Source organism: Mauremys mutica, chromosome 25, assembly GCF_020497125.1.
Source record: "Mauremys mutica isolate MM-2020 ecotype Southern chromosome 25, ASM2049712v1, whole genome shotgun sequence".
NCBI classification, from domain to species: domain Eukaryota; kingdom Metazoa; phylum Chordata; order Testudines; family Geoemydidae; genus Mauremys; species Mauremys mutica.
In genome coordinates, this window is record NC_059096.1 from 879,852 (window position 1) to 900,616 (window position 20,765).

Consider the following 20,765-nt stretch of genomic DNA (forward strand, 5'->3'; position numbering starts at 1 on the left):
CCCAACCATGTCCCCCTAGCCTACACCACCATCCCCTATGCCAGGGGCTCTTTGTGCCCTTGATTCTGCCCTCTGCCCCTCTTCACCCCTCACCTAGTTTCCCCATTCTACCCAGGGGCAGCTCTAGGAATTTGGCCGCCCCAAGCACAGCGGCACGCTGCGGGGGGCGCGCTGGCGGTCGCTGGTCCCGCGGCTCCGGGGGACCTCTTGCAGATGTGCCTGCGGAGGGTCCGCTGGTCCTGCGGCTCCGGTGGAGCATCCGCAGGCGTGCCTGTGGGAGGTCCACCGGAGCCGCAGGACCAGCGGACCCTCCGCAGTCATGACTGTGGAAGGTCCGCCGGAGCCACCTGCCGTCCCCCATGGCTTGCCGTCCCAGGCACGCGCTTGGCGTGCTGGTGCCCAGAGCTGCCCCTGCACAGCAGTCAGGCAGCCTTCGGTGGCGTTTCTGTGAGACGTCCGCCCTGGTCACGCGGCTTCGGCAGCATTTCTGTGGGTGATCTGCCGGTCCTGCCCCTCGGCGTACCTGCTGCCGAATTACTGCCGAAGCCGCGAGACCGACAGGTATGGCCGAAGGCTGCCTGACCCCCGTCCTCCCTTAGAAGGGCCTGGGGAGCACTGCAAAAACAGCGTGCTTAGCTTCTAAGTGTGAGACACTCAGGTCACTCTGGAGCATCCTTTCAGGCTCATTAAGGAGGCCAGAGACTGATCACAGTGTGGCTGGCTAATCTCACCCAGTCAACCCTGTGTGGAAGGTTGACGTGCCATAATGTAGACATGTGGAGTTCATGATTAATAAGGAAAGACAGAACATTTGAGACTTATAACTAACAGTGCCCTGGGCTCTAATTTTCACCCTTTAAACCACAGACTCACCTAACTTCTTGCATGGATTGTGGGTGCTGTGGTCCTGTTGGGATTTCCTGTGCTAAGAAATATAATTGTAGCTGCCTCTAGAGGACACATAACATACTCCACTATGTGCACATCTAATCACATTGCAGAGGGTAACAAAGGTAACTGGTTTCCAAGCCGGTGGAGTTCAAATGTAGGAAAACAGGGGGTTCCTATAAGGAACAGGGAGCCCCACAAATGCAGTCACTCCACAGAGGTTAGGCTGGGGACATCATGAAATGACAATTGTCCAGCTTGCAGGGATGAAATTTGCTATTGTAACTGGTGTTGTTATGGAGAACAATCAAAATAATCCTTAGTGCTCACATCACACTTAACAATCAGTAACTAAAGGGTAAAAAGTGGAACCTACAGAATCAAGCCATCAGCAATGACAAATACCCCATCTGGAGAGGAGCACAGAGCCTTTCAGTCATCTGTGATTCATTAAAGGAAACTTCCACATAATCATTTTGTTTTCTGTAATAGGCTCGCATGTATCAGTGGTAAATCATCTTTTATTTACTTCTGCAGTTGAAATCAGGAGGGTGACAGGACTGTGTGAGACAAATACAATTCCTGCTGCCCGTGAGCCGCTGTGCCTTCATTACAGGTGGCATTCATGAGAACTCCAGGTTAAAGGACTAAAGCAGGACTCAAGCAGAGAGTTTTCACTTTAAAGTTCAGCCTCATTAAGACACAAATCGCAGCCAGCTGTCTTTTTGGAAATGGCAATGGGAGATTTTGCTGCAAGAGTTTTTCTTGAGTAAAGCTTTATGGGAGCAGCAATCCTGCTCCCCCTGGTAATTTTAATTTATATGGTAATGGATGGGGATGTCCCAGTGGGAGTGCATGTCCCAGATGATGAAGAGGAAAACCATAATTTAGATCTGCAAGTTCCCCCATTTGCATATTGTTCTCAGACGCGTGAGTGTAGAAACACAATGAGAGGATAAATGTTCTAGCCAGAAGGAAGCTGAGTGGTGCATGTTCTGCTTATGAACAGTAGACACATTAGATTGTATAGGGCATTTCTATGGGGCTTTTCATCTCCACCACAACTTACCAACACAACCCTATTCACCCTCACAGTTGGTGAGACAGGCAGACAGGCACAGAGAAGTGAAGGTTACATAGTGAGACAGCGGAACAGCCAGAAATGGAACCTCCAGGCAATTTTCTCTAATTTAGCCGCCTAAAATATAGGGCCTAAATCCGTACTGAGGCACCCGAATAAGTGGTCTGATTTTCAGAGGTGCTGAGCACCATAGTCCCCCTTGACTCCAGCTTTAGCAGGGCTGGGTCAGAACCACTCAGCTAAAGAGCACACAGACTGACAGCCCAGGCCTGGCTGCTGCTCTGGATATCAACATGGGCAAAGCCAAGTTAGCAGAGGGGCCATATGCAAGGCATGGGAGGGGAGCAGGTGTTTTCCCCACAGCTCTTGGTACTGACACCACACATCCTATGTACCTAAAGAGAATTATCAATCCTGTGGGTCCTATCAGGGCCCAGATTCCCCGTATAGGATGCAACAGGTAAGTAGTTTGGGACAGCATAATATTGGGGGCAGCAAACCATCAGTGACCGTTTATCTGGGTGACACTGGGCTGGTAGGGAATGGACACTGGCTAGTCCATCAAGGCAGCACAAACCCTAGTGCCACCTCTGGCCCCCATCCTTGGCATTAGGGCTCAGGCTTGGGGGAACGTAGTCACTACATCCCGAGAGCATCCCTCTCTCCAGCCCAGCATCCTGCGTCTGAGCCGTTAGAGGACACCACTACTCACAAAGCCCCAGAATTGTAATTCCTCTGCCCTCCAGGAGGACATTGGTCTGGAGCTGGACTCTTTCCTCCTGTTCCCTGCACTCTTGTTTATCTGGATCTTCCCTGTTCAGGTGCAGGCTCATGTATCACAACTAGTCAGTCCCTTATGCCCTCAGTTCTCTCTCCAGGGTAAGCGAGCCAGGACCCACATGCTCCAGTCTAAGCCAAGGGGGAAAGGGGCTGGCACAAAGCACTGGGGTCACACCAGTGATCTGCATCTCTGGTGTTTGTTTTCCCACTGTCAACTGTGCTTAATCCATGGCAGCAGTGGGCAACAGAGAGCAAAGGGGGGACTCCCAGGCCCTGCGGGGCTCCTCCTGCCCCAGTACCCGGTACACAGGGCAGGGGTTTACTACTGTAGTCAATCGAGAGGAGCATTCCACCCTGCCTGTGGCCACAGGGCTGCTCTCACCTCTGCACAAGAGAGGCTGCTCCCTCCCAGCTGCCGGGTTCTTGCACCCTTGAGTACATGGTGCTGGGCTCAGAGCCCCCTTGGCACACGCAGACTGGGTGTAATCACCCCCAGTGCCCCCTGCTGGCCTTGGCTTGGTGGGGAGGAGGGGCCGTGGACTGGCTGTGATGGCAGCTCCAGCACCAATGGCTCCTACACCTCCCCAAGCTGCCCCACGGGGGTCACTTCTGGAACTCGCCCTTCTACAGCCCCTGTCATCCACATCCCCTCGGGACAGCGGCCGTTATCCCCACGACAGAAGGGGAAACTGAGGCACGGCATGGGGAAAGTGATTTGACCAAGGTCAGAGCAAGCCCATGGCACTGTCAAGAAATGAACCCAGGAGTCCTAGCCCCTAGATACCCCCTCCCCCCCGAACTAGAACCCAGGGGACTGAGCCCCATCTCAGCCTGTCACGGCGCAGGGTGTCGCGGGGGGGGGGGGGGGGCTCGGTGGCGCCGGGCTGGGAAGGAGCCGGGTCCCCGCGGGGCTTGGGCCGGGCGCAGCGTGTCTGTGACGGGCGCTGACAGCTGAAGCGGCCGGAGCTCCGCCTGCAGCCCGAAATAGCAGCGGCGGCCCGGCGCCGCCTCCAGAACAAGCCCGGCCATGGCGAGGTGAGCGGGGCGGGCGGCGGAACGCGACCCCCGGGACCCACTCGGGTCACTGCCCCCCCCGGGACGCGACCCCTCCCGGGACCCCACTCGGGTCACCCCTCCCGCTGGGACGCGACCCCCCCGGGACCCCACTCGGGTCACTGCCCCCCGGCCAGCAGCCTCCACTCGTGTCACTCCCCCCCCGGCTGGGACGCAATCTCCGGGACCCCACTCGGGTCACCCCCCCCCCCGCTGGGACGCAATCCCCCCCCGGGACCCCACTCGGGTCACTGCCCCCCGGCCAGCAGCCTCCACTCGTGTCACCCCCCCCCCCCGGCTGGGACGCAATCTCCGGGACCCCACTCGGGTCACCCCCCCCCCACGCTGGGACGCGATCCCCCCCAGGGACCCCACTCGGGTCACCCCCCCCCCCGCTGGGACGCAATCCCCCCCCGGGACCCCACTCGGGTCACTGCCCCCCGGCCAGCAGCCTCCACTCGGGTCACTCCCCCCCCCCCGGCTGGGACGCAATCTCCGGGACCCCACTCGGGTCACCCCCCCCCCGCTGGGACGCGATCCCCCCCAGGGACCCCACTCGGGTCACCACCCACTCCAGTACCCAGCCGGGTCACTCCCCCCCCAGCTGGGACACGCCCCCCGGGACCCCACTCGGGTCACACACACAGCCCGGCTGGGATGTGACCCCTGGAGCTCCCATTCGTGTTACCACCCACCCCAGCCCCCAGCTGGGTCACTCCCCCAGGCTGGGATGCGACCCCTAGCACCCCACTCGGGTCACTGGTCCCCCGGCCGGCACCCCCCACTCGGGTCACTGCTCCCCCTGGCTGGGACACGGCTCCTGGAGCTCCCACTCAGTTCACCCCCACCCCTCCCCCCCAGCCACTATCCGTCACTGGGACCCCCACTAGAGATACAATCCCCCATTTGGGTCACTGTCCCCCCCTGCTGGGACACAATCCCTGGACCACCCACTCGGGTCACCCCCTCACCCACCAGCCCCCACTCGGGTCACTGGGACACTCACATCCTCAGCTGGGACTTTTCTTGTCTGACTGGAACCTGGATAGCGTCCTGCATGTTGGAAACAGCCCTAGCAACTCGCTAGGAGACACCCCACTGGCCCGGGGCCCCTCCGTGCCCCAGCACACAGGGGAAAGGCTCTCTGTCACTCAGGGCCAGCCCAGAGCAGGAGCCTCCCCGCCCCGGGGGACAGGCTTGGGCTAGTGGGGCTTGGGCTAGCAGGGATCTCCAAGTAGCTGTGTAGAAAAAACTCTTTACATTGCAACTGGGGGCTGGAGGAGCTCAGGCTCTGAAGCCTCCGGAGGGGGTGAGCTTCAGAACCCAAGTGCAACCTCAGAGCCTGTCTATACAGCCATTTTGAGAGCACTAGCCAACCTGCTTGCCCACGTCTGTGGGCCCGGGCTGGGAGGCTGGTTGCTGCGGCGTGTGCACCCAGACCCTGGGTGGCCCGGGCCAGTGGAATGTACAGGGCTCCTGTAACATGACTCCACGGTGAATTCTGGGCCCTGCTCGGCCTGTCTTGTCTCCTGCCCTTGCCCGGCTGAGGCAAATGCCACGGGAAGATGGGAATTCGCTTACCCAAGGCTCAGCCCAGGCTGTTTACAGGCCCTGCAGCCTTTGGCTCATGCAGATGGCAGCCGCCTGTGGGGCAAAGAAAGGTGGCTATAAAGCAGGGGGCTGCTCAGGTGAATGGGACCACATGGCAATAGAGCGACCCCCGGAATCTGTCCCCAGAATAGCAAAGTCTCCCTAGGGGCTGGACTTCACTGGCAGTTAGAGACGCTGAATTAATTTGTTCTGAGTCGGTGCGAATCTCTGTAACCTGTGGCAGCCAGCAGGGCCCAGTGAAACATGGAGGGATGCTCAGGAGTGCAGTCAGCGTGCCCTGATTTATTTCAGTCTGCTCACTAAGTATTAAACAAATCCCTGCTCCCCAGACCCCGCAGCTCCTCTTTCCCCACTGCCCAGACCCCATGGTGCAGTGGCAGGGGCTCTGTGGGGATCTGTTTGGCAGGCAGGGATGACTTTTCAGATCTAGGTGTTTTCCTCAGACCTCTTGCCCAGCAGTGTCTGCCTGGGCACTCTCTGAGGCGAGGGCAGCGGTCTTGGGGGTTGTGACTGCACTCCAGTGAGCGATTGTGCTTAGTGAGGGCGGTCCCTTGCCTCGCACATGCAGGCTGTACAATAGCTTCACTCCCAAAAGCACAAGCCTTGTGTCTCTGGGAGGTCCCTCTCTGATCACATGGTGCTGCAGGATTCTGTCACTGAGGTGCCGAGAGAGGCCAGTTCCCGGGACGCTGCCAAGATAAAATGATGCTTTTTGGAAGTGTAACAAGTTTGCTGAATCTGCAGCCAGCTTCTTGCCTGCCTGGTGCCTGCCCCCTTTTCCTGGGTCTCGCCCTCTCCCTGTTACTACATGCCAATCGTCTGGCCCAGGCAGGTGTAACAAGGGCAGCTTACTGCTGCTCTGATAACTCCGCACAACGCCTTACACACAAGCTGCTGCTGTGGGATGCCGTGAGATGAAAGGTGGCACAGAAATGCCAGGTCTTACTCTGTTCCCTGGAATTCATCCCTTCTGAAGGGTCTCTTGTTTGCCAAGGCAACCTGCAAAAACGCTGTGGTACGACCGCCCGCGGTACGTCTTCCTGGAGTTCTGCGTGGAGGACAGCACAGACGTTAAAGTCGACATTGACGACCACCGGGTGGTGTTCAGGTGAGCTTCCAGCCCCTGGTAACCCGCACTCAGTGGCATGGCCCTGAACCGGGAGCTGTACAGGGCAGGGCCAGCAGGAAGGATCCTCTTAGAGATCGTCACGGAGAAGGCCCAAGCCCAGTTCTGAGCTAACCGAGTTTGTGTTTTGGCAGCTGTAAAAATGCAGACGGCGTGGAGATGTACAACGAGATCAACCTGTACGCCAGGGTGAACTCCAAAGTGAGCAGCCGCCCCGTGCGATGAGGCATCAGAGCCCAACTCCTACAGGCCTCGATGCCTCCAAAGGGACCGTGAGCTTATGACAACCCGAGGAAGGGTTTGGGGGGAAGGGGAGTGATTTGCCTTCACACTGGCCAAGGCCATCCTGGCCTATCACATCATGTGATCTCATTGCTCAGACAGGAGCATGACCCCAGACACTCACTGTCCCCAGAGGTTGGGAGACCAACAAGGGATGCAATTAGGCATCATCTCTTGGTGCTGCTATGCCTTCAGCCTTACCCAGCCCTTCCCATCAGCCCCCAACGGTGCTTTGTTTTGGGTCGTGGCCATCACTGCCTCTGCACCCAGGGGATTTTGCCCAGCTAAGTGAATCAGAGACACCCAGCAGGCCCGGCTGCATGGAGAAGATGCAGGTATCCCCAGGAAAGCCCCCTCTTCTCCTGCATTCTCCTCTTACAGCCAGCTCTCCCATGCCCAGATTTGCACCTCGATTCCTGCAGGCTGAGTCTTGATCTCCAGGGACTTTCCCATGTGTGTCAGAGCTTGGGAAGGGCTTCATTTTAATTCTGGACATCGTGGCTTATTGAGAGGGAGAGAGGTGCCCAGAAGCCATGTCAGGCAAGGTGTCTTTGCTCTGTCCCTTGGCAGGACTCGCAGCAGAAGCGCTCTGACCGTTCCATTACCTGCTTCATAAGGAAGTGGAAGGAGAAGGTGGCATGGCCGCGCCTCACCAAGGAGAACATCAAGGTAAACACAGGGCCTGAGCAGCTGGGGCCCCTTCCTTTGGAGTTGTTTTTCCCCAGTGAAAAGCTCAGAGTTTCTCCCACCTGTGGGTGCCATGCTGTGCAGCGTGGGCACTGCCGGGGCTGGCACAGCACTGTCTGCTGCTCACTCTGGCATTGCTGGTTTGGATTTTATGCCCCAGTTAGTGCTGGTGAAAGGTGCCAGGTAAGCAGCTCCCAGAGACTGAAATCCTCTCGCTATAGAGCAGGTACCACAGACACCAGCCCAGCACCACTCACTGCACCTGGCTCAGCTCTGATGGGCGAGACCCCGGGGCGGGGGGGGGTACAGCTTGGACTCCTAAGCTCCTTGGGACAGGGACCTTCTCTCTGTTGTGTGTGTGCAGAGCTCCTAGGCAGCACCACAATTCTGTCCATGACAACAGAGCACCACGCTGGACTGCTAACAAGGGGCTGCCGAATAGCCATCAGCTGGTAATGCTGGGCACTACCGATCTGGGCCAAACCTCCATAAGTGCCTTGCAGTGAAAGGCCATAGGTCCTCCAGCTCAGGCTGGGGTGGAACCAGTACTCTAAAGATGGAAGGCCTCATAACCCCCACCCCTGCCTGGGGCTGGATCAGGGCTGGTGTTGTCCAGATCCCATCCCCAGCCAGCCCCCAGCCCCCAAAGGCATCAGACTTGCTGCATTCAGCGCTGCGCTGCATCTGTTGTGATGCTGTTTCTCCTGCTTGCTCATAGCCAGTCTGGCTGTTTGTGGACTTTGATAACTGGCGAGACTGGGAAGGGGATGAGGAGGCAGAAATGGCCATGGCTGAGCAGTACGCAGAGGTAAGTCTTAGGTTACTGCATTTATATTTGGGTCTGAGCAGTGAGCCAGCTGCATCACAAGATCCCAAGCAGTGACTTGAGGCCCCATGCAGAGCCCACAGGGGCCGAGACCTTCTGGGCGAAGGTGCTGCAGGGGCCTTCCTCAGTTATCCCTGTTTCATGTTACTCAATGCAAAGTCCTTGGGGCAGGAGGAAAGTCTGAGCATTAGCTCAGTAAAGTATCAATTATCCAGTACAGGAAAGTGCTGCTGCACTTTGTAAAACCTACTGTGAGACAGACTGAATATGATTAAATGACTATCCCTAAAACCAATTTATCTCCTCCCGGCACTGCCTGGGTAATGTCCCAGCTTGCCTTAAAAACTCACTGTTGACTCCAGACTGACTGGCTAGAGCAGCGGTTCTCAACCCGCATCCCAAGTGGTGCACTGCTGTGGCCCAGCTGTGTGCTAAAGGCCGCCAGCCCACCCCGTGGGGTCCATGCTGCTGGCTGGCCCTCCGCCCACGGCTCCACCCCTGGCCCCTCTGCGGAGGAGTCTCCGGGCAGGAGGCGCTGAGCATAAGGGTCTGTGGGGCCACGTTGTGGTTCTCAACCTGTGGCCCAGGTAACACATTGTGGGCCACATATGCAGCCCACGATGATAAATAGGTTGAGAACATTGGATTAGAGAAATTTCAGCTGTGGCTGTTGGCATGTGGCTCAGTATCTCCACCAACTGGCTAGGAGCACCATGGCTTTGGCCAAACCGGAGAGGTGAGGTATGGACAATAAGCAGGACATGGATCTTAATGCACAGCAGGAAGGAGAAAGAGCCATAGTGGGAGAACGACTGAGTAGAAACCCTGCTATTGCAGTCTAGCTAGGTACTTATCTGGCCCCTGTGAGTATCTGAGCACCTCCTAGTCAATGCATTTAGCCTCACAGTACCTTGGAGAGACAGGGAAGCATCAACCCCATGGTGCAGAGCGGGAACAGGCCCTGAGGGAAGGGACTTGTCCAAGGTCACACAGGGAGTCTGACTGAGCCAGGGACTGAACCTTGGTCTTTTGCATCCCGATCTGGTGCCCCATCCACCTGATCAACGATCCTACCCCATGATAGCAGGGGGTCTGTCTTACGTAGAGCCCCATTGTGGGAGCTGCCTTCAGCAGGAGTGAGGAGGCCCCAAGATGGCCACTGGCACTGGGCTAAAGTCCAGTGGAAACCTTGGGGTACAGCCTGCAGCCAAAGTCACTTCCCCCTGAGCAAGGTTTGGATGAACCAGCTGAGCCAAGCATGCACAGCCCATGTGCTTCTCCCTCTCCCTGCTGTGGGTCTGTGTCACAAGGGGAGCTGGGATCCCTGGGGGTGGAAGGCGCTGCCTGGGAGGAGAAGGGACTCCAGCCCCGCCACTTTGGTTGTGGGTTCCTTTCTTTATTTGCATGACTGTCTGTTTCCCGTCCAGCTCCTGCAGAAGGTCACTGTTAAAGGCACACCCCCTGCAATGGACGACCTGGATGTAAGTACAGTTGGTCACTGCCTTGCTGAGACAGTAAGTTCTGGGTGGTTTTACACAGCCAGGCTCTTTGCCTCTGGCCCTCCCAGTGCCCAAGCCTGGCTCCCAGCTGCTCTATCTCTGCCAGCCAATGGGGAGCCTCATCTCAGCATGGACTAAAGCCAAACTTCTTCCAGGCCAATGGTTCTCTGAAATTCCACTGTGCTAAGCGGCCCTATGTTCTGGGTGTGGAGACCTGCTCTGTGTAATTGTGGGAACACCAGAACTGTCATTGCCCTGTCCTTTGAAAAATACATCTAAGAACACAGGGGGAGCAGGAAGGGAACCAGCAAGGAATCCTGCCTGCTGCTACTCTGGGCTGCAGAGGAACAAATGGTGCATCTAATTCGTATCAAACCTCCTGCACAACTAGAACGGATGACTGGCCTGTCTAGTGTGGTTCAGCCTGTGCCAGTAGCCAGTCCCTGATGCTGAAAACCCTCTATATGCTCCTGACGAGATATACAGTGCAGCTCATCAAAGCAGGGTTCCTTCCAGACCCTGTGGCCATTGGCTTATGCCCAGCAGCATGTGGTTGAGGCTGGTTTTTCAGGGTTTCCTTCCACACTCTAGGCCCAACACACATTTCAGGGTCCTGGAAACACTGGAAGTCTTGAGCATTTCTAACTTGCCTGGGTCCCAGGGTGTCTGGTACTATGGAGTGTCCTTGTTTCACTCCATTCTGTGGTCACACGTAGCATTAAGGGAAACACTCCGTGTCCTTTCTAGACTCACTATCTGACTTTCCATCTCTTTTCCAGGATGACATTTGAAAGCACAGACCCTGGTGGTAAGAACTCCCCTGAAGCACTATCTGGCTGCAACTGAGCCTCCCTGTTACCTGATGGGAGATGTGCATTCTGACCTGCCGACAGTGACCAGGATTAGCGCATATATCACCCTTCGCTGCACTGGCAATTGCCCTCTGGGATCTGAAAGGACTTAAGGGGAGGCTGGTGGGATGAGAGTGCTGCAAGCAGCCCTTATTCTCTGCCCTTGCCATTGTCTTCCTGGCCCAGGAGAGCTGGGTGCAGCTCTGGCATTCACTGGATCACCTGAGAGTAACATAGCTGCCCACCTTCCTACTATTTCCTGTGGTACCTATTCTCTCCTGGGGGCCTGACCCTCCCCCTGCTCTCATCCTGTCCCTTTCTCTCCCCTCAAGGCCTGACTCCCTGCTCTGCCCCCACCCAGGGGCGCACTTTCTGACTGCCCTGTTTTTCCCCCACAGAGACATGACAGCAGCGGCTGAGATGAAGCGAGCTGGGGAGGGAGGTAGCAGTGTTTAAGTGCCACTGTGGTTCAAATGCGCCAGGGACTCGCCTGCTTCAGACTTTGGCTCCAAATTGCACAATCACGGACCCTAGAACTGGAAAAGCCCTGCTGGGCCCATTTTGCCCGCCCTTGAAGTCAGACCCAGAGTGGGACTGTTTCCTATTGTATCGGGCAGTCTAGTTTCAAACACGCTAAGCCCTGGAACTGCCGCCACTTCCATTAGGAGACTATTCCACAGCCAGACACCGTTCAGTGGCAGGCAGGTTCCTGTGTCTCATTTTAAACCGTTATTGCCACTTATACTGCCACGAACCAGCCTGAGTCACTTCTCTCCCTCCCCGGCACGGCCTCTGGCCCTGTGCTGACCGCACTCAGCCACGCCGCAGAGATTTAGCCGCCTTCCCTGCTCGGCACCTGCCGCTTGTTCCTCTTGCTGCCGAGACCCTTCTCCGCTCGTCCGTCCCTCCCAGGCGTTTGAGGGGTGGGGAGGCAAAGTGGAGAGAAGGCCTGTTAATAAAGGAGAAACCTGCCACGCTGGCTGCTGTTCCTGTGCTTGGGTTTTCCTGCCACACTGGGCCCAGGTTTCCAAGAGCCATTGGTGCCCGCGAGGTTACCCCGCCCAGGACAGAGAGGGCACCCGGGTGGCACGTGCCTCTGGGGGCGGCTACGGGCCTGGCGCTTGCAGGGTCCAGGGGAGACGCTGAGACCCCCCCTGCCCACAGGGCAGCTCCCCAGGCCAGGCTGCTGCCCCGGGGTGGGGGGTGCTCGCCGACCCCCCCAGACCAGACCCGTAGGACGGGCCGTGGGTCCCGGGGGACACGTGGGTCATGGGGTGAGACGCGGGGGGCGCGACACCCGTGGGTCCTGCGGGGGTGAGCTCCAGGGGAAAGCCCATGGGCCTGGGGGGGGGAGGGGGTGGAGACAGGCCCATGACGTCACCACCCCGCCCCCTCGCGGCGTCCGTGTTCGCGTGTCCCCTCCCACTCGCCGTCTCCGGCCGCAGCTCGCGTTCGCCGGTCGTGTGTCCCCTCCCTCTCGCCGTCCCCGCCCGCCCGCTCGCCGCCCGGCCCGGCCGCCGCGATGGTGTTCCAGTGCCAGAGGGACAGCTGGGCCCGGCAGGTGCGGGAGCCGCGGGGCGGGGTCGGTTTGGGGCGGCGGGGGGCGCGCGGTGCGGCGGGGCCCTTACGCGAGGCTCCCACGCGTGACACGCGCGTGCCGGGCCCCGCGTGACCCCCCCCGTTTTGCAGTTCACCACCAGGGTCGCGTCGTGCCGCCCCGCGGAGCTGCCGGCCGAAGGCGGCGCGAAGGAGACGCTGCGGGGCTTCCACGTGGTGCTGGAGGACACGATTCTCTTCCCCGAGGGCGGGGGCCAGGTACGGGCTCGCGGGGGCGGGGGCGGGTCCGGGCCGGCCCCGGTCCGGGGGCTGCGGCCCCGCTGCTGACCGGACGCTCCTCCCTGCAGCCCGACGACCGGGGACTCATCGCCGACATCCCCGTGCTCCGCGTGACCCGGCAGGGCCCGGCCGCTGTCCACTTCGTGCAGACGCCGCTGGAGCCGGGCAGCGAGGTGCTGCTGACGGTGGACTGGGACCGGCGGTTTGACCACATGCAGCAGCACTCAGGTGACCCGCTTTGGCCCCCAGAGAATATGGCTCCTGCCGGGCTAGTAACACCTTGGACAGGGACCCTGCGGTTCCTGGGGTTGCCAACTTTATACTCCCACAAAACCAAACACCCCTGCCCTGCCCCTTCTCCATCCCCCGACCTCTGTCGCCTGCTCTCCCCATCCTCACTCACTTGGCTGGCTCAGGGGGCTGGGGTGCGGTGGGAGGGGTTGAGGGCTCCGGGGTGGGGCTGGAGATGAGGGGGTTGGGGTGCAGGAGGGGGCACAGGGTAGGACCGAAGGGTTCAGAGGGCAGGAGAGAGCTCAGGGCACAAGGAAGGTGGGGAAGGTGAGAGCTAAGGCTGGGAGTGTGGGCTCTCAGGTGGGGCTGAGGGGTTTGGGGTGCAGAAGGGGACTCCAGGCCAGGATTGAGGGGTTTAGAAGGGGATCAGGGCTGGGGCAGGGGGTTGGGGCAGGGGGTTGGGGCATGGGAGGGGGTTAGAGGTGCAGGTGCCAGGTGGCGCTTACCTCAGGCAGCTCCTATGGGGAGGCACATCCAGGTGGCTCTGCGTGCTGTCCCATCCACAGGCACTGCTGCCGCAGCTCCCATTGGCTGCAGTTCCTGGCCTGTGTGAGCTGCGAAGCTGGCATTTGGGGCAGGGGCAGCGCGCGGAACCGCCGGCTGCCCCTACATGTAGGAGCTAGAGTGGGGACATGCCACTACTTCTTGGAGCCGCAGGGAGCCTGCCTTAGTCCCGCAGTGCTGGCCAGAGATGCCATGGTCCCTTTTTGACTAGGTGCTCCAGTCGACAACTGGACATCTGGCAACCCTATATGTTTCATAGGTGCCGAGTGCATTTTTAGAACCCATGGAGGCCTGGGGGGTGTGATACATGCCACCAGGGTCTCTTTACCCCATTCAGGTGCAAAGTTACCGAATGGCCTACCAAAAAGGGAAGGATTATTAGAGCCCATTAAAATAAGACCCTGTCATGGTGTTCAAACCTCTGCAGCGCTGTCAGAGCTGTGTGTTTGTCGTGCCCTGCCGGGCAAGGACAAGACTTGCCCATAAAGCAGCGTCATGTTGCCCATGATCCCAGAATGGTTTTGGATATCAGTGACTCCTTCTGTAGGTGATGTGGCTAGTGACCACTTAGTTTTCTCTATTAGGAGGGGCTGGTTTGCTGGGTTTTCTGTGGCATTTCTGGAACTCTTGAGAAGGTAGGTGCTAGCCTTGCAGGCGCTGTCCTGGGTCATAAACAAATACTTTTAGGAGACTTGGAGCAGAGAGATGCTGTCTGATTTGACCTCCTCTTAACAGGCAGTCACATTCTCTCTCTCTCTCTCTCTCTCTCTGTACACGCACGCCTAGCACTAGTAAAAATAAACTAAAACCTCACAGCCATTGCTTGCACTTTTCTTCCAGGGCAGCATCTCATCACTGCCCTTGCAGATCTGATGTTTGGATTCAAAACAACTTCATGGTGAGCAGGAAAAGTGTTCCTTTTAACTCTGTCCTTAAACCTTGTTTGGCTTGTGCCACAATGCTGGGTCCTGAGGGATGAATGTTGATAAATGCAGGGAGCGTGGCGTGCAGACACATGCTGCTCAGCTGCAGAAGGCATGGTAGAAGTGACCGCGCTGTGACTGGAGAGAAGCTGTGTGGAGTGTTGCTCTGCCTCTCTGTTCCCTTCTCTCAGAAACACAAGCACACATCTGGTGCTATGTAGAGAGCACGCACGTGCTTTGCTCCAGTAACAGAATTCCAAGGTGCTTCCTCCTGCACATGCCCAGTGTTGCACAGAGGGACTTTTGAGCTTGTGTCCTCTGTTGTATTGGCAGGTGTGTCTGATGTTTATGGTCCTTGCAGGGAGCTAGGCCATCAGCGCACTGTCATCGAGCTGGACACACCTTCGGTGACAGCAGAACAGGTGGAGGCTCTAGAGAAGAATGTGAATGAGAAGATCCGGGCCCGTATTCCTGTGGTGGTGAGGGAGCACTCTGAGGATGACCCAGAGATTGAGACGGTGAGTAGCAATGGAGGATGCTGGCAAAATTCATTCCAGAGCCATGTGGGGCAGAGGGGAATATGCCACCCAGTCTCCTTTTAGCCCCAGGGCATGGGTTGCCATGCTCGCCTTCCTGGTTCTCTTGCTAGGTGAGACGCCGCGGTCTGCCCGAGAACCACACAGGGCCAGTGCGTATCATAAGCATCGAGGGCATAGACGACAACATGTGCTGCGGGACTCACGTCTCCAACTTAAGTGACCTGCAGGTAAGGGCTGCGCTGCCTCAGCGGCTTCAGTGCTCAGGCACCGGCCTGCAGATCAGCTGGTACAGCAGGAGTCCCTGGGCCCTCTGCAGGTTGTCCCGGTTGGACAGAGAACCCCAATCACAAGCCGGAGAGAGTGGTGGGACACAGCCCTGCACCCTGTGGTTACCATCATCCACTCACGTCCCCCACACCACTGCATTAGTGAGGGTTTGCCACCCGTGAACAATCCCCCGTGTTCTTCATGCAGAATTAGATGAAAATTTAATTCCAGAGCTGCCCCTGGGTTTTGATGTCCTTACAGTCAGCTTGATAAGACAAATGACCCTTCCCTGCCAGTTGGCATGCCTGGTGCGCTGTGGGGTGGGATATTAGGGTAAAGGAGGCTTGTTGGCACACCAGGTCCAGGTGCGCTAGACAGCATGGTACATGGCTAATGCGTAATGACACATGGCTAATGAAAGTGTCATCTATTTTTTGGCTATATTTGAAGGCTGATGTCAGTGGGTTTAATTCTGGTGATAGAAAGTCGACATTCACAATGACACATGGTCTAATGGACCTTTAGCTGTGTGTAACACACCATTGTACCTCTCTGATCAGGGTGTTTGTTTCTCGTTTAAGGTTATTAAGCTCCTTGGCACAGAAAAGGGAAAAAAGAACAAAACCAACTTGGTCTTTCTGGCAGGAAATAGAGTACTGAAGTCTGTCGAGCGAAGTCACAGCATCGAGAAGGCACTAACCTCGCTGCTTAAGTAATGTCCTTTCCCAGTTTCCCCTGTCCTTGCTTCTCCTCCTTGCCCAGAGAGGAACAGCATGTGACCCTAAAGAGGGCATTTCTAGCCCCTGGCTCGGGTGGTATGTTGTCTGCTGCGGCTTCATTGGTGGAGCCCTCTCTGTCCAGCACCTTGACAGCCCAAACTCTGCCTTGTTGTTTTCCAGAAATGGAGCAGAGGAGCACGTGGAGGCTGTGAAGAGGCTGCAGAATTCTGTGAAGCTGCTTCAGAAGGTGCGGCTGTGGCCTGGCCCTCACTCCGGCGAGGGTCTGAGCTTTGCTAACAGCAACAGTGCCCTGAATAATTGTATTCAATGAGAATTCAGTTTTAGAATCTCCCTTGTGTTGACCCTGGAAGCTGTGAAAATTGTCACTCCACCTGTCTCAGGAAACTCCATCCTCGACCCCACTCCACCCCATCCCCGTGTTCTCGCGCTGACTCCTGGGTCTGCAACATGAGGTTTGCTTCCCTTGCAGAACAACTTGAACTTGCTTAGAGACCTCGCTGTTTTGACAGCACAGAACTTCAAAAGCAATCCAGGCCGAGGCCGAGTGTTTGTGTTGCACAGGTAAGGCACAGATCCAGGGAAGGGGGCTCGGGTGCTGCAGCGTCTTACTCACAGATTCCAAGGCCAGAAGGGAGCATCGTGATCATGTAGTGTGAATTCCTGCATAACACAAGCCAGCATGGCAGCTGCATCCCTCTGCTGTGCATTCAGGGCTGTTTATAACAGAGGTCTATTAAATCCCGACATTCTTTAAGAGAGAACATAAACTGAGGAAACAGAATATTAAACCAACTGCCTGGGCCTGCTGGAAAGGCTCATAATTAAAGTCCAATGTGGTTGTATTTCGGCTGTTGAACTCTGCTGGTTTTAGTACATTTGTCTGCTTATCCCTCCCTGCTGGTGGTATTGTCAAAAAAATGGAAGAGCTCCATTGGTTACAGAGTAAACACTTTAATAATTCATCATTTGTGGGTGGGAAACATAGAAAGGATTTGTCTGTATAAATTGCTAATCACTGTCCTAATGATGAGAGGCCACAGCCCTGACCCTTGGCACAAAGCATGCTCACCCAGGGTCTGGCTTCCAGCTTCCCTGACAGTGTTTGATAAGAAGCTGGTGGGAAATTTGACTCTAAAAATCAACCAAAAGCCAAGCCAGGGCAATGTCTGGTCTGTGTGGGTGTTTGGTTTCTGGCTCTGCCATAGAGTTTAGGCCAGAAGGCCTTCACCACCAGAGGCATGTCTGGAGTCTCTAGGCCGGGGCATCTCTGAAATGTTTTTTACCCTTTACAGGAAAGACGGTGACTCTGAGTTCATGAATATCATCGCCAATGAGATCGGGACAGAGGTGAGCTCTCTCTGGCTTGTCCTCACCCCTTGATGGCACTTTGGCCTCTTCTAAGGCCTACGTAGTGTCTCCCCACCCTTGACCAGCCCTCACAATACACTGACCAGAAAACAAAGGCCTCATTCTGCCCAGGATGTTGCAGCCCAAACTGTTACCACATCGGTGCCCCCCAGCTGTGATCTGGAGGAGCCCCGCCTGTCCCAGGGAGGTGGGAGCTAATTTCCAGGGCTCCTCCAGCTGTGCCCTTCCTGTTGATCAATGGGCTGGTTAGAGCCAAACGTGGGAAAGGTCCTTGTGCTCCAGACACCGGTCTCCCCCCAGCTCATTTAACACAGGGGCCGCCAGACACCAGTCACTGCCTTCCAGGACCGCGTGGGGCTTGTGACCTGGAGTAAAAGGCTCAGTAGCCCATTTCCGACCCCTCCCTCCAAGGTAGGTAGTGCCCCAAACAGTCTCCCCTCCAGCAACCTGTTCACAGCAAAGAGGAGGGGTGTTCTGACTCACATATGGGACTCCCAAGTCTCACTGCTCGAAGCGGGGGAGATGCAGAGATGTTCTGCCGCAGGATCCATCTCTCTTTACAGGACACCCTGCTCTTCCTGACTGTGGGAGACGAGAAGGCAGCTGGGCTCTTCCTCCTGGCTGGGCCCAGTGAAGTGGTTGAAAAATTAGGCCCCAGGTAAACTGTTCTGTGACCCCCGTAGTCCAGCAACCTTCCTGACCAGCTAGGGGACTATCAGCACTGTCAGGTCAGCCTCCAGCCCTAGGTATTGTCCAAACACCCAACAAACTCACAAAAGGAAAATAACATTTCCAGGGGGAGATTTCTACCCAGCCAGGTGTCATACCTGGCGCATTCCTTCTCCAGGGCCACCTTCCTCCTCCTCCTCCTGCTGCTGCTGCTACAGTCTGTCAGCTCTGTCTCCCCCGTCCGCTTCTTGCAGCTCTTTATAGCCAACACCTATCCTCCCTTTCTCAGCTGGGTCTGATTAGCCAGCTGGGCTGCCTGGCACCAGGCCTTCGGTGCTTAAAGGAGCAGGCCGCCCTGATACACCCCTGCTACGCTACAATTATTATTAATGAAGGGAAATTAAGTTCTGGCTGCTTTATCAGATCATTGATTTCACTGGCGTCTGGCTCAATATCTGAGGCAGGGCCTGTGCGTTAGCAGACAGGCCATTTCCCTCCTCTGCCCCCCAGGCACACCCAGTTTGGGGCTGTGTGAGAGAGCACATCCAGCCCTCCTGGTTTCAGCATGTGGATCTGTCCCTTTAGAGTGGCGGAACTGCTGGAAGGCAAAGGAGCCGGGAAACGGGACCGCTTCCAAGGCAAGGCGACCAGGATGAGCAGGCGAGCAGAGGTGCAGGCCCTGCTCCAGGACTTCATTGGCCACCAGACCCTGGAGGAGTAAGGACCAGCCCTCGCCAGAGGATTCCCCCATCTGCTGCTCATGGACCTGGGACGACAGGGTCACTTGCTGACTCCCTCTAGATGAATAAAAGTTGTGTTACGAGAATGATGTGTGCACGCGCAGAGCCCTGACGACCAAGCTGCCTGGGCTCTGACCTCAAACCAGGTCCTGTGGTTCCGGGCTATGCCAGGGGGTGCGTGGGGGGAGGTTGGGTGGGGAGAGGAGCAGGGAGCGCCAGGCGTATTTGGGCAGGGGGCTGACGCCCTCTGTTTCCCACTGGCCTGGCCATGATGTTGCAGACTTTCCCCAGATAAATGGTACAACTAGCTTCCTTAACTGGACGCTTCCTGGCGCTGCCGTTCTTGGCCAGGGCTGGGGACCACACTGCCAGGCAGAGCTCCTTTGCCATCCCTCATGGTCCAGCCTCCAGCAAACCCAGGGAACATCGTGCTGTAAGCCACGATCCTTGGCTTTTGCCTCATTTTCCATTGGTGGCCAGTACCAGCCTTGAAGAGCAACAGGTGATGACTGCAGTGTGAGTGGGTTTATTCCGGGTTACTGTGACCAGTACAAACACCCCTTTACATGTACTTGGTGCGGAGAATGGGGACGAGGGAGGTTAATCCCAGTAGGGGGCTGGGCTCTGACAATTGCTAACCCTTTCAGAGAACACCAAGGTAGCTCACAGGAGTCCCTATTCAGGATCCTGTGCGCGCTGCCCTCCAGATGAGGGACACGCCTGCAGGAGCCCGAGTGATAGAGGTAGGATGTTGCACCATCACTCATGTTGGCCAAGCAGTTTTCACTTTAACCAGGGCAACAGGAAACCTCGGGGGGTGAGGGGGATGCAACGTTATGGCAGGAATCAAAGGTGAGACTGGCTCATGCTGGTCTCTCAGTCACCCTGCCTCGCAGAGCTGGAACCAGATTGGGAAGTGGATGAAGAAGGCTGATATTGGCAGTCAAGGCGATGAAAAGGAACCAGTTCTGGAGGAAGCAATCACCTGGATCCCTGCCTCATGCAGGACGTTCATGCCGGCCTCCGTTCTTTGCTGATGTTCTGAAGCCACTGCAGGTGCTGGAGGGTTTATGCTGGTGCAGCTGGACTGTGCACAGCGTGGGTCCAGCCTGGCTGCACATGCTATCACTGACCTCTGAACTCAGCAGCAACCTCTGCCAACCTAGCACTGACCCAGTTACAAACCTGATGCAAGTGTTTGTCAAAACATGGCCGTAGAAAGTCCCTGACAGCCCAGCATTACCTTGAAACGGTGAAGCAACATCTTGCACCATACTGACAAACAGGGATTGCAGCCGCTCATGCTTCTGCCCAGGGTGGTCACTAGCTGCTCGGTGATCCCATGCATTCACAAATTACATGTAACCCTTTGCTCACTCCAGGTACATGTAGTTAAGGATCTGTTCAGATGGCAGGCACGTTGGAGAATACCAGCATTTGGAGTGTTAATCTAAGCTACTGGCTGGCAACTATGTCTTGGGGACATCTTTGTGCAGGAATCTGCATCCCTCCTGCTGGCCGTGAGGTTCATCTTTATTTATGCATCTGCAGTGCCTCTGTCTCTCAACAGCAGCCTACATTTCTAACTCCTGGTCACAGCAGTGCAGGTAACATCACAGCAGAGACCAGATTTCAGCCTGTTGTGCGACATCAGCGCTGCTAGCAAACCGGCTGGGTGGGTTTGGTATGAGGCTGAAAGCTGGGATTACTCACTGCATTGCACAGCATTTAGGAAAATTGCAGCTGGAATCTCATGTCTGAGATACCAAACTGCCCCTAGGGGAGTGAGGGGGGCTCATGGCTCTCCAGCATCCTTTGTGGGCAGGAAATGAGCGGTGCTCCCTCCTGTTCTGTGCACTCTACACACCCTCGCTCTGATTAGTGACAGTTATTGATAACAGGTCAGGAGCCACTCTGAGGCTGTTCATGCATGAGGCTGAATCCTGCGCGGATCTGTGTCCCTGTCCCCCCCCAGTATGGGGTTTTGTCCTGTGCTTGGTCTGTGGGGATGGGGCTGGAGAGAGGGAGGGTGGTGATGAAAGCCTGAAGCCTTGTGTGAGCATAAAGCTAGTGGGAACCAAGATCTATGGGATCTGTCGGCGTGGTCGGGTAGCCAGGCTAGCTGCCCATACTGCATGCAGGCGAGCAGCTCCTGGAATGGACATTCAGCTTTCAAACCCAAAAGCCCTAAGTCGACCTCCCCA

At 56.7% G+C, this 20,765-nt stretch overlaps 1 protein-coding gene across 3 annotated transcripts; it reads left to right on the forward strand.

The window, feature by feature from the left end:
- Nucleotides 1–3,694: 3,694 nt before the first annotated feature.
- On the forward strand, nt 3,695–19,472 carry LOC123356222 (putative protein PTGES3L). 3 transcript variants are annotated; one of them, XM_044999245.1, is made up of 17 exons: nt 3,762–3,784; nt 6,390–6,521; nt 6,674–6,740; nt 7,392–7,490; nt 8,227–8,316; nt 9,762–9,815; nt 12,374–12,499; nt 12,589–12,748; nt 14,156–14,213; nt 14,600–14,756; nt 14,888–15,004; nt 15,626–15,756; nt 15,944–16,010; nt 16,254–16,345; nt 17,077–17,131; nt 17,716–17,810; nt 18,407–19,472. In XM_044999245.1, exons 1-17 carry the CDS (start codon nt 3,777–3,779, stop codon nt 18,540–18,542), a joined length of 1,644 nt encoding a protein of 547 aa, XP_044855180.1. In that variant the 5' UTR covers nt 3,762–3,776; the 3' UTR covers nt 18,543–19,472. The 3 variants fall into 3 exon arrangements, with proteins under 3 accessions (XP_044855179.1, XP_044855180.1, XP_044855178.1); XM_044999243.1 differs by lacking the exons at nt 3,762–3,784; nt 6,390–6,521; nt 6,674–6,740; ... (1 more) ...; nt 8,227–8,316; nt 9,762–9,815 and adding an exon at nt 12,173–12,245; XM_044999244.1 differs by lacking the exons at nt 12,374–12,499; nt 12,589–12,748; nt 14,156–14,213; ... (6 more) ...; nt 17,716–17,810; nt 18,407–19,472 and adding exons at nt 10,613–10,641; nt 11,083–11,663 and having other exon boundaries at nt 3,695–3,784.
- The last annotated feature ends 1,293 nt before the right edge of the window (nt 19,473–20,765 follow it).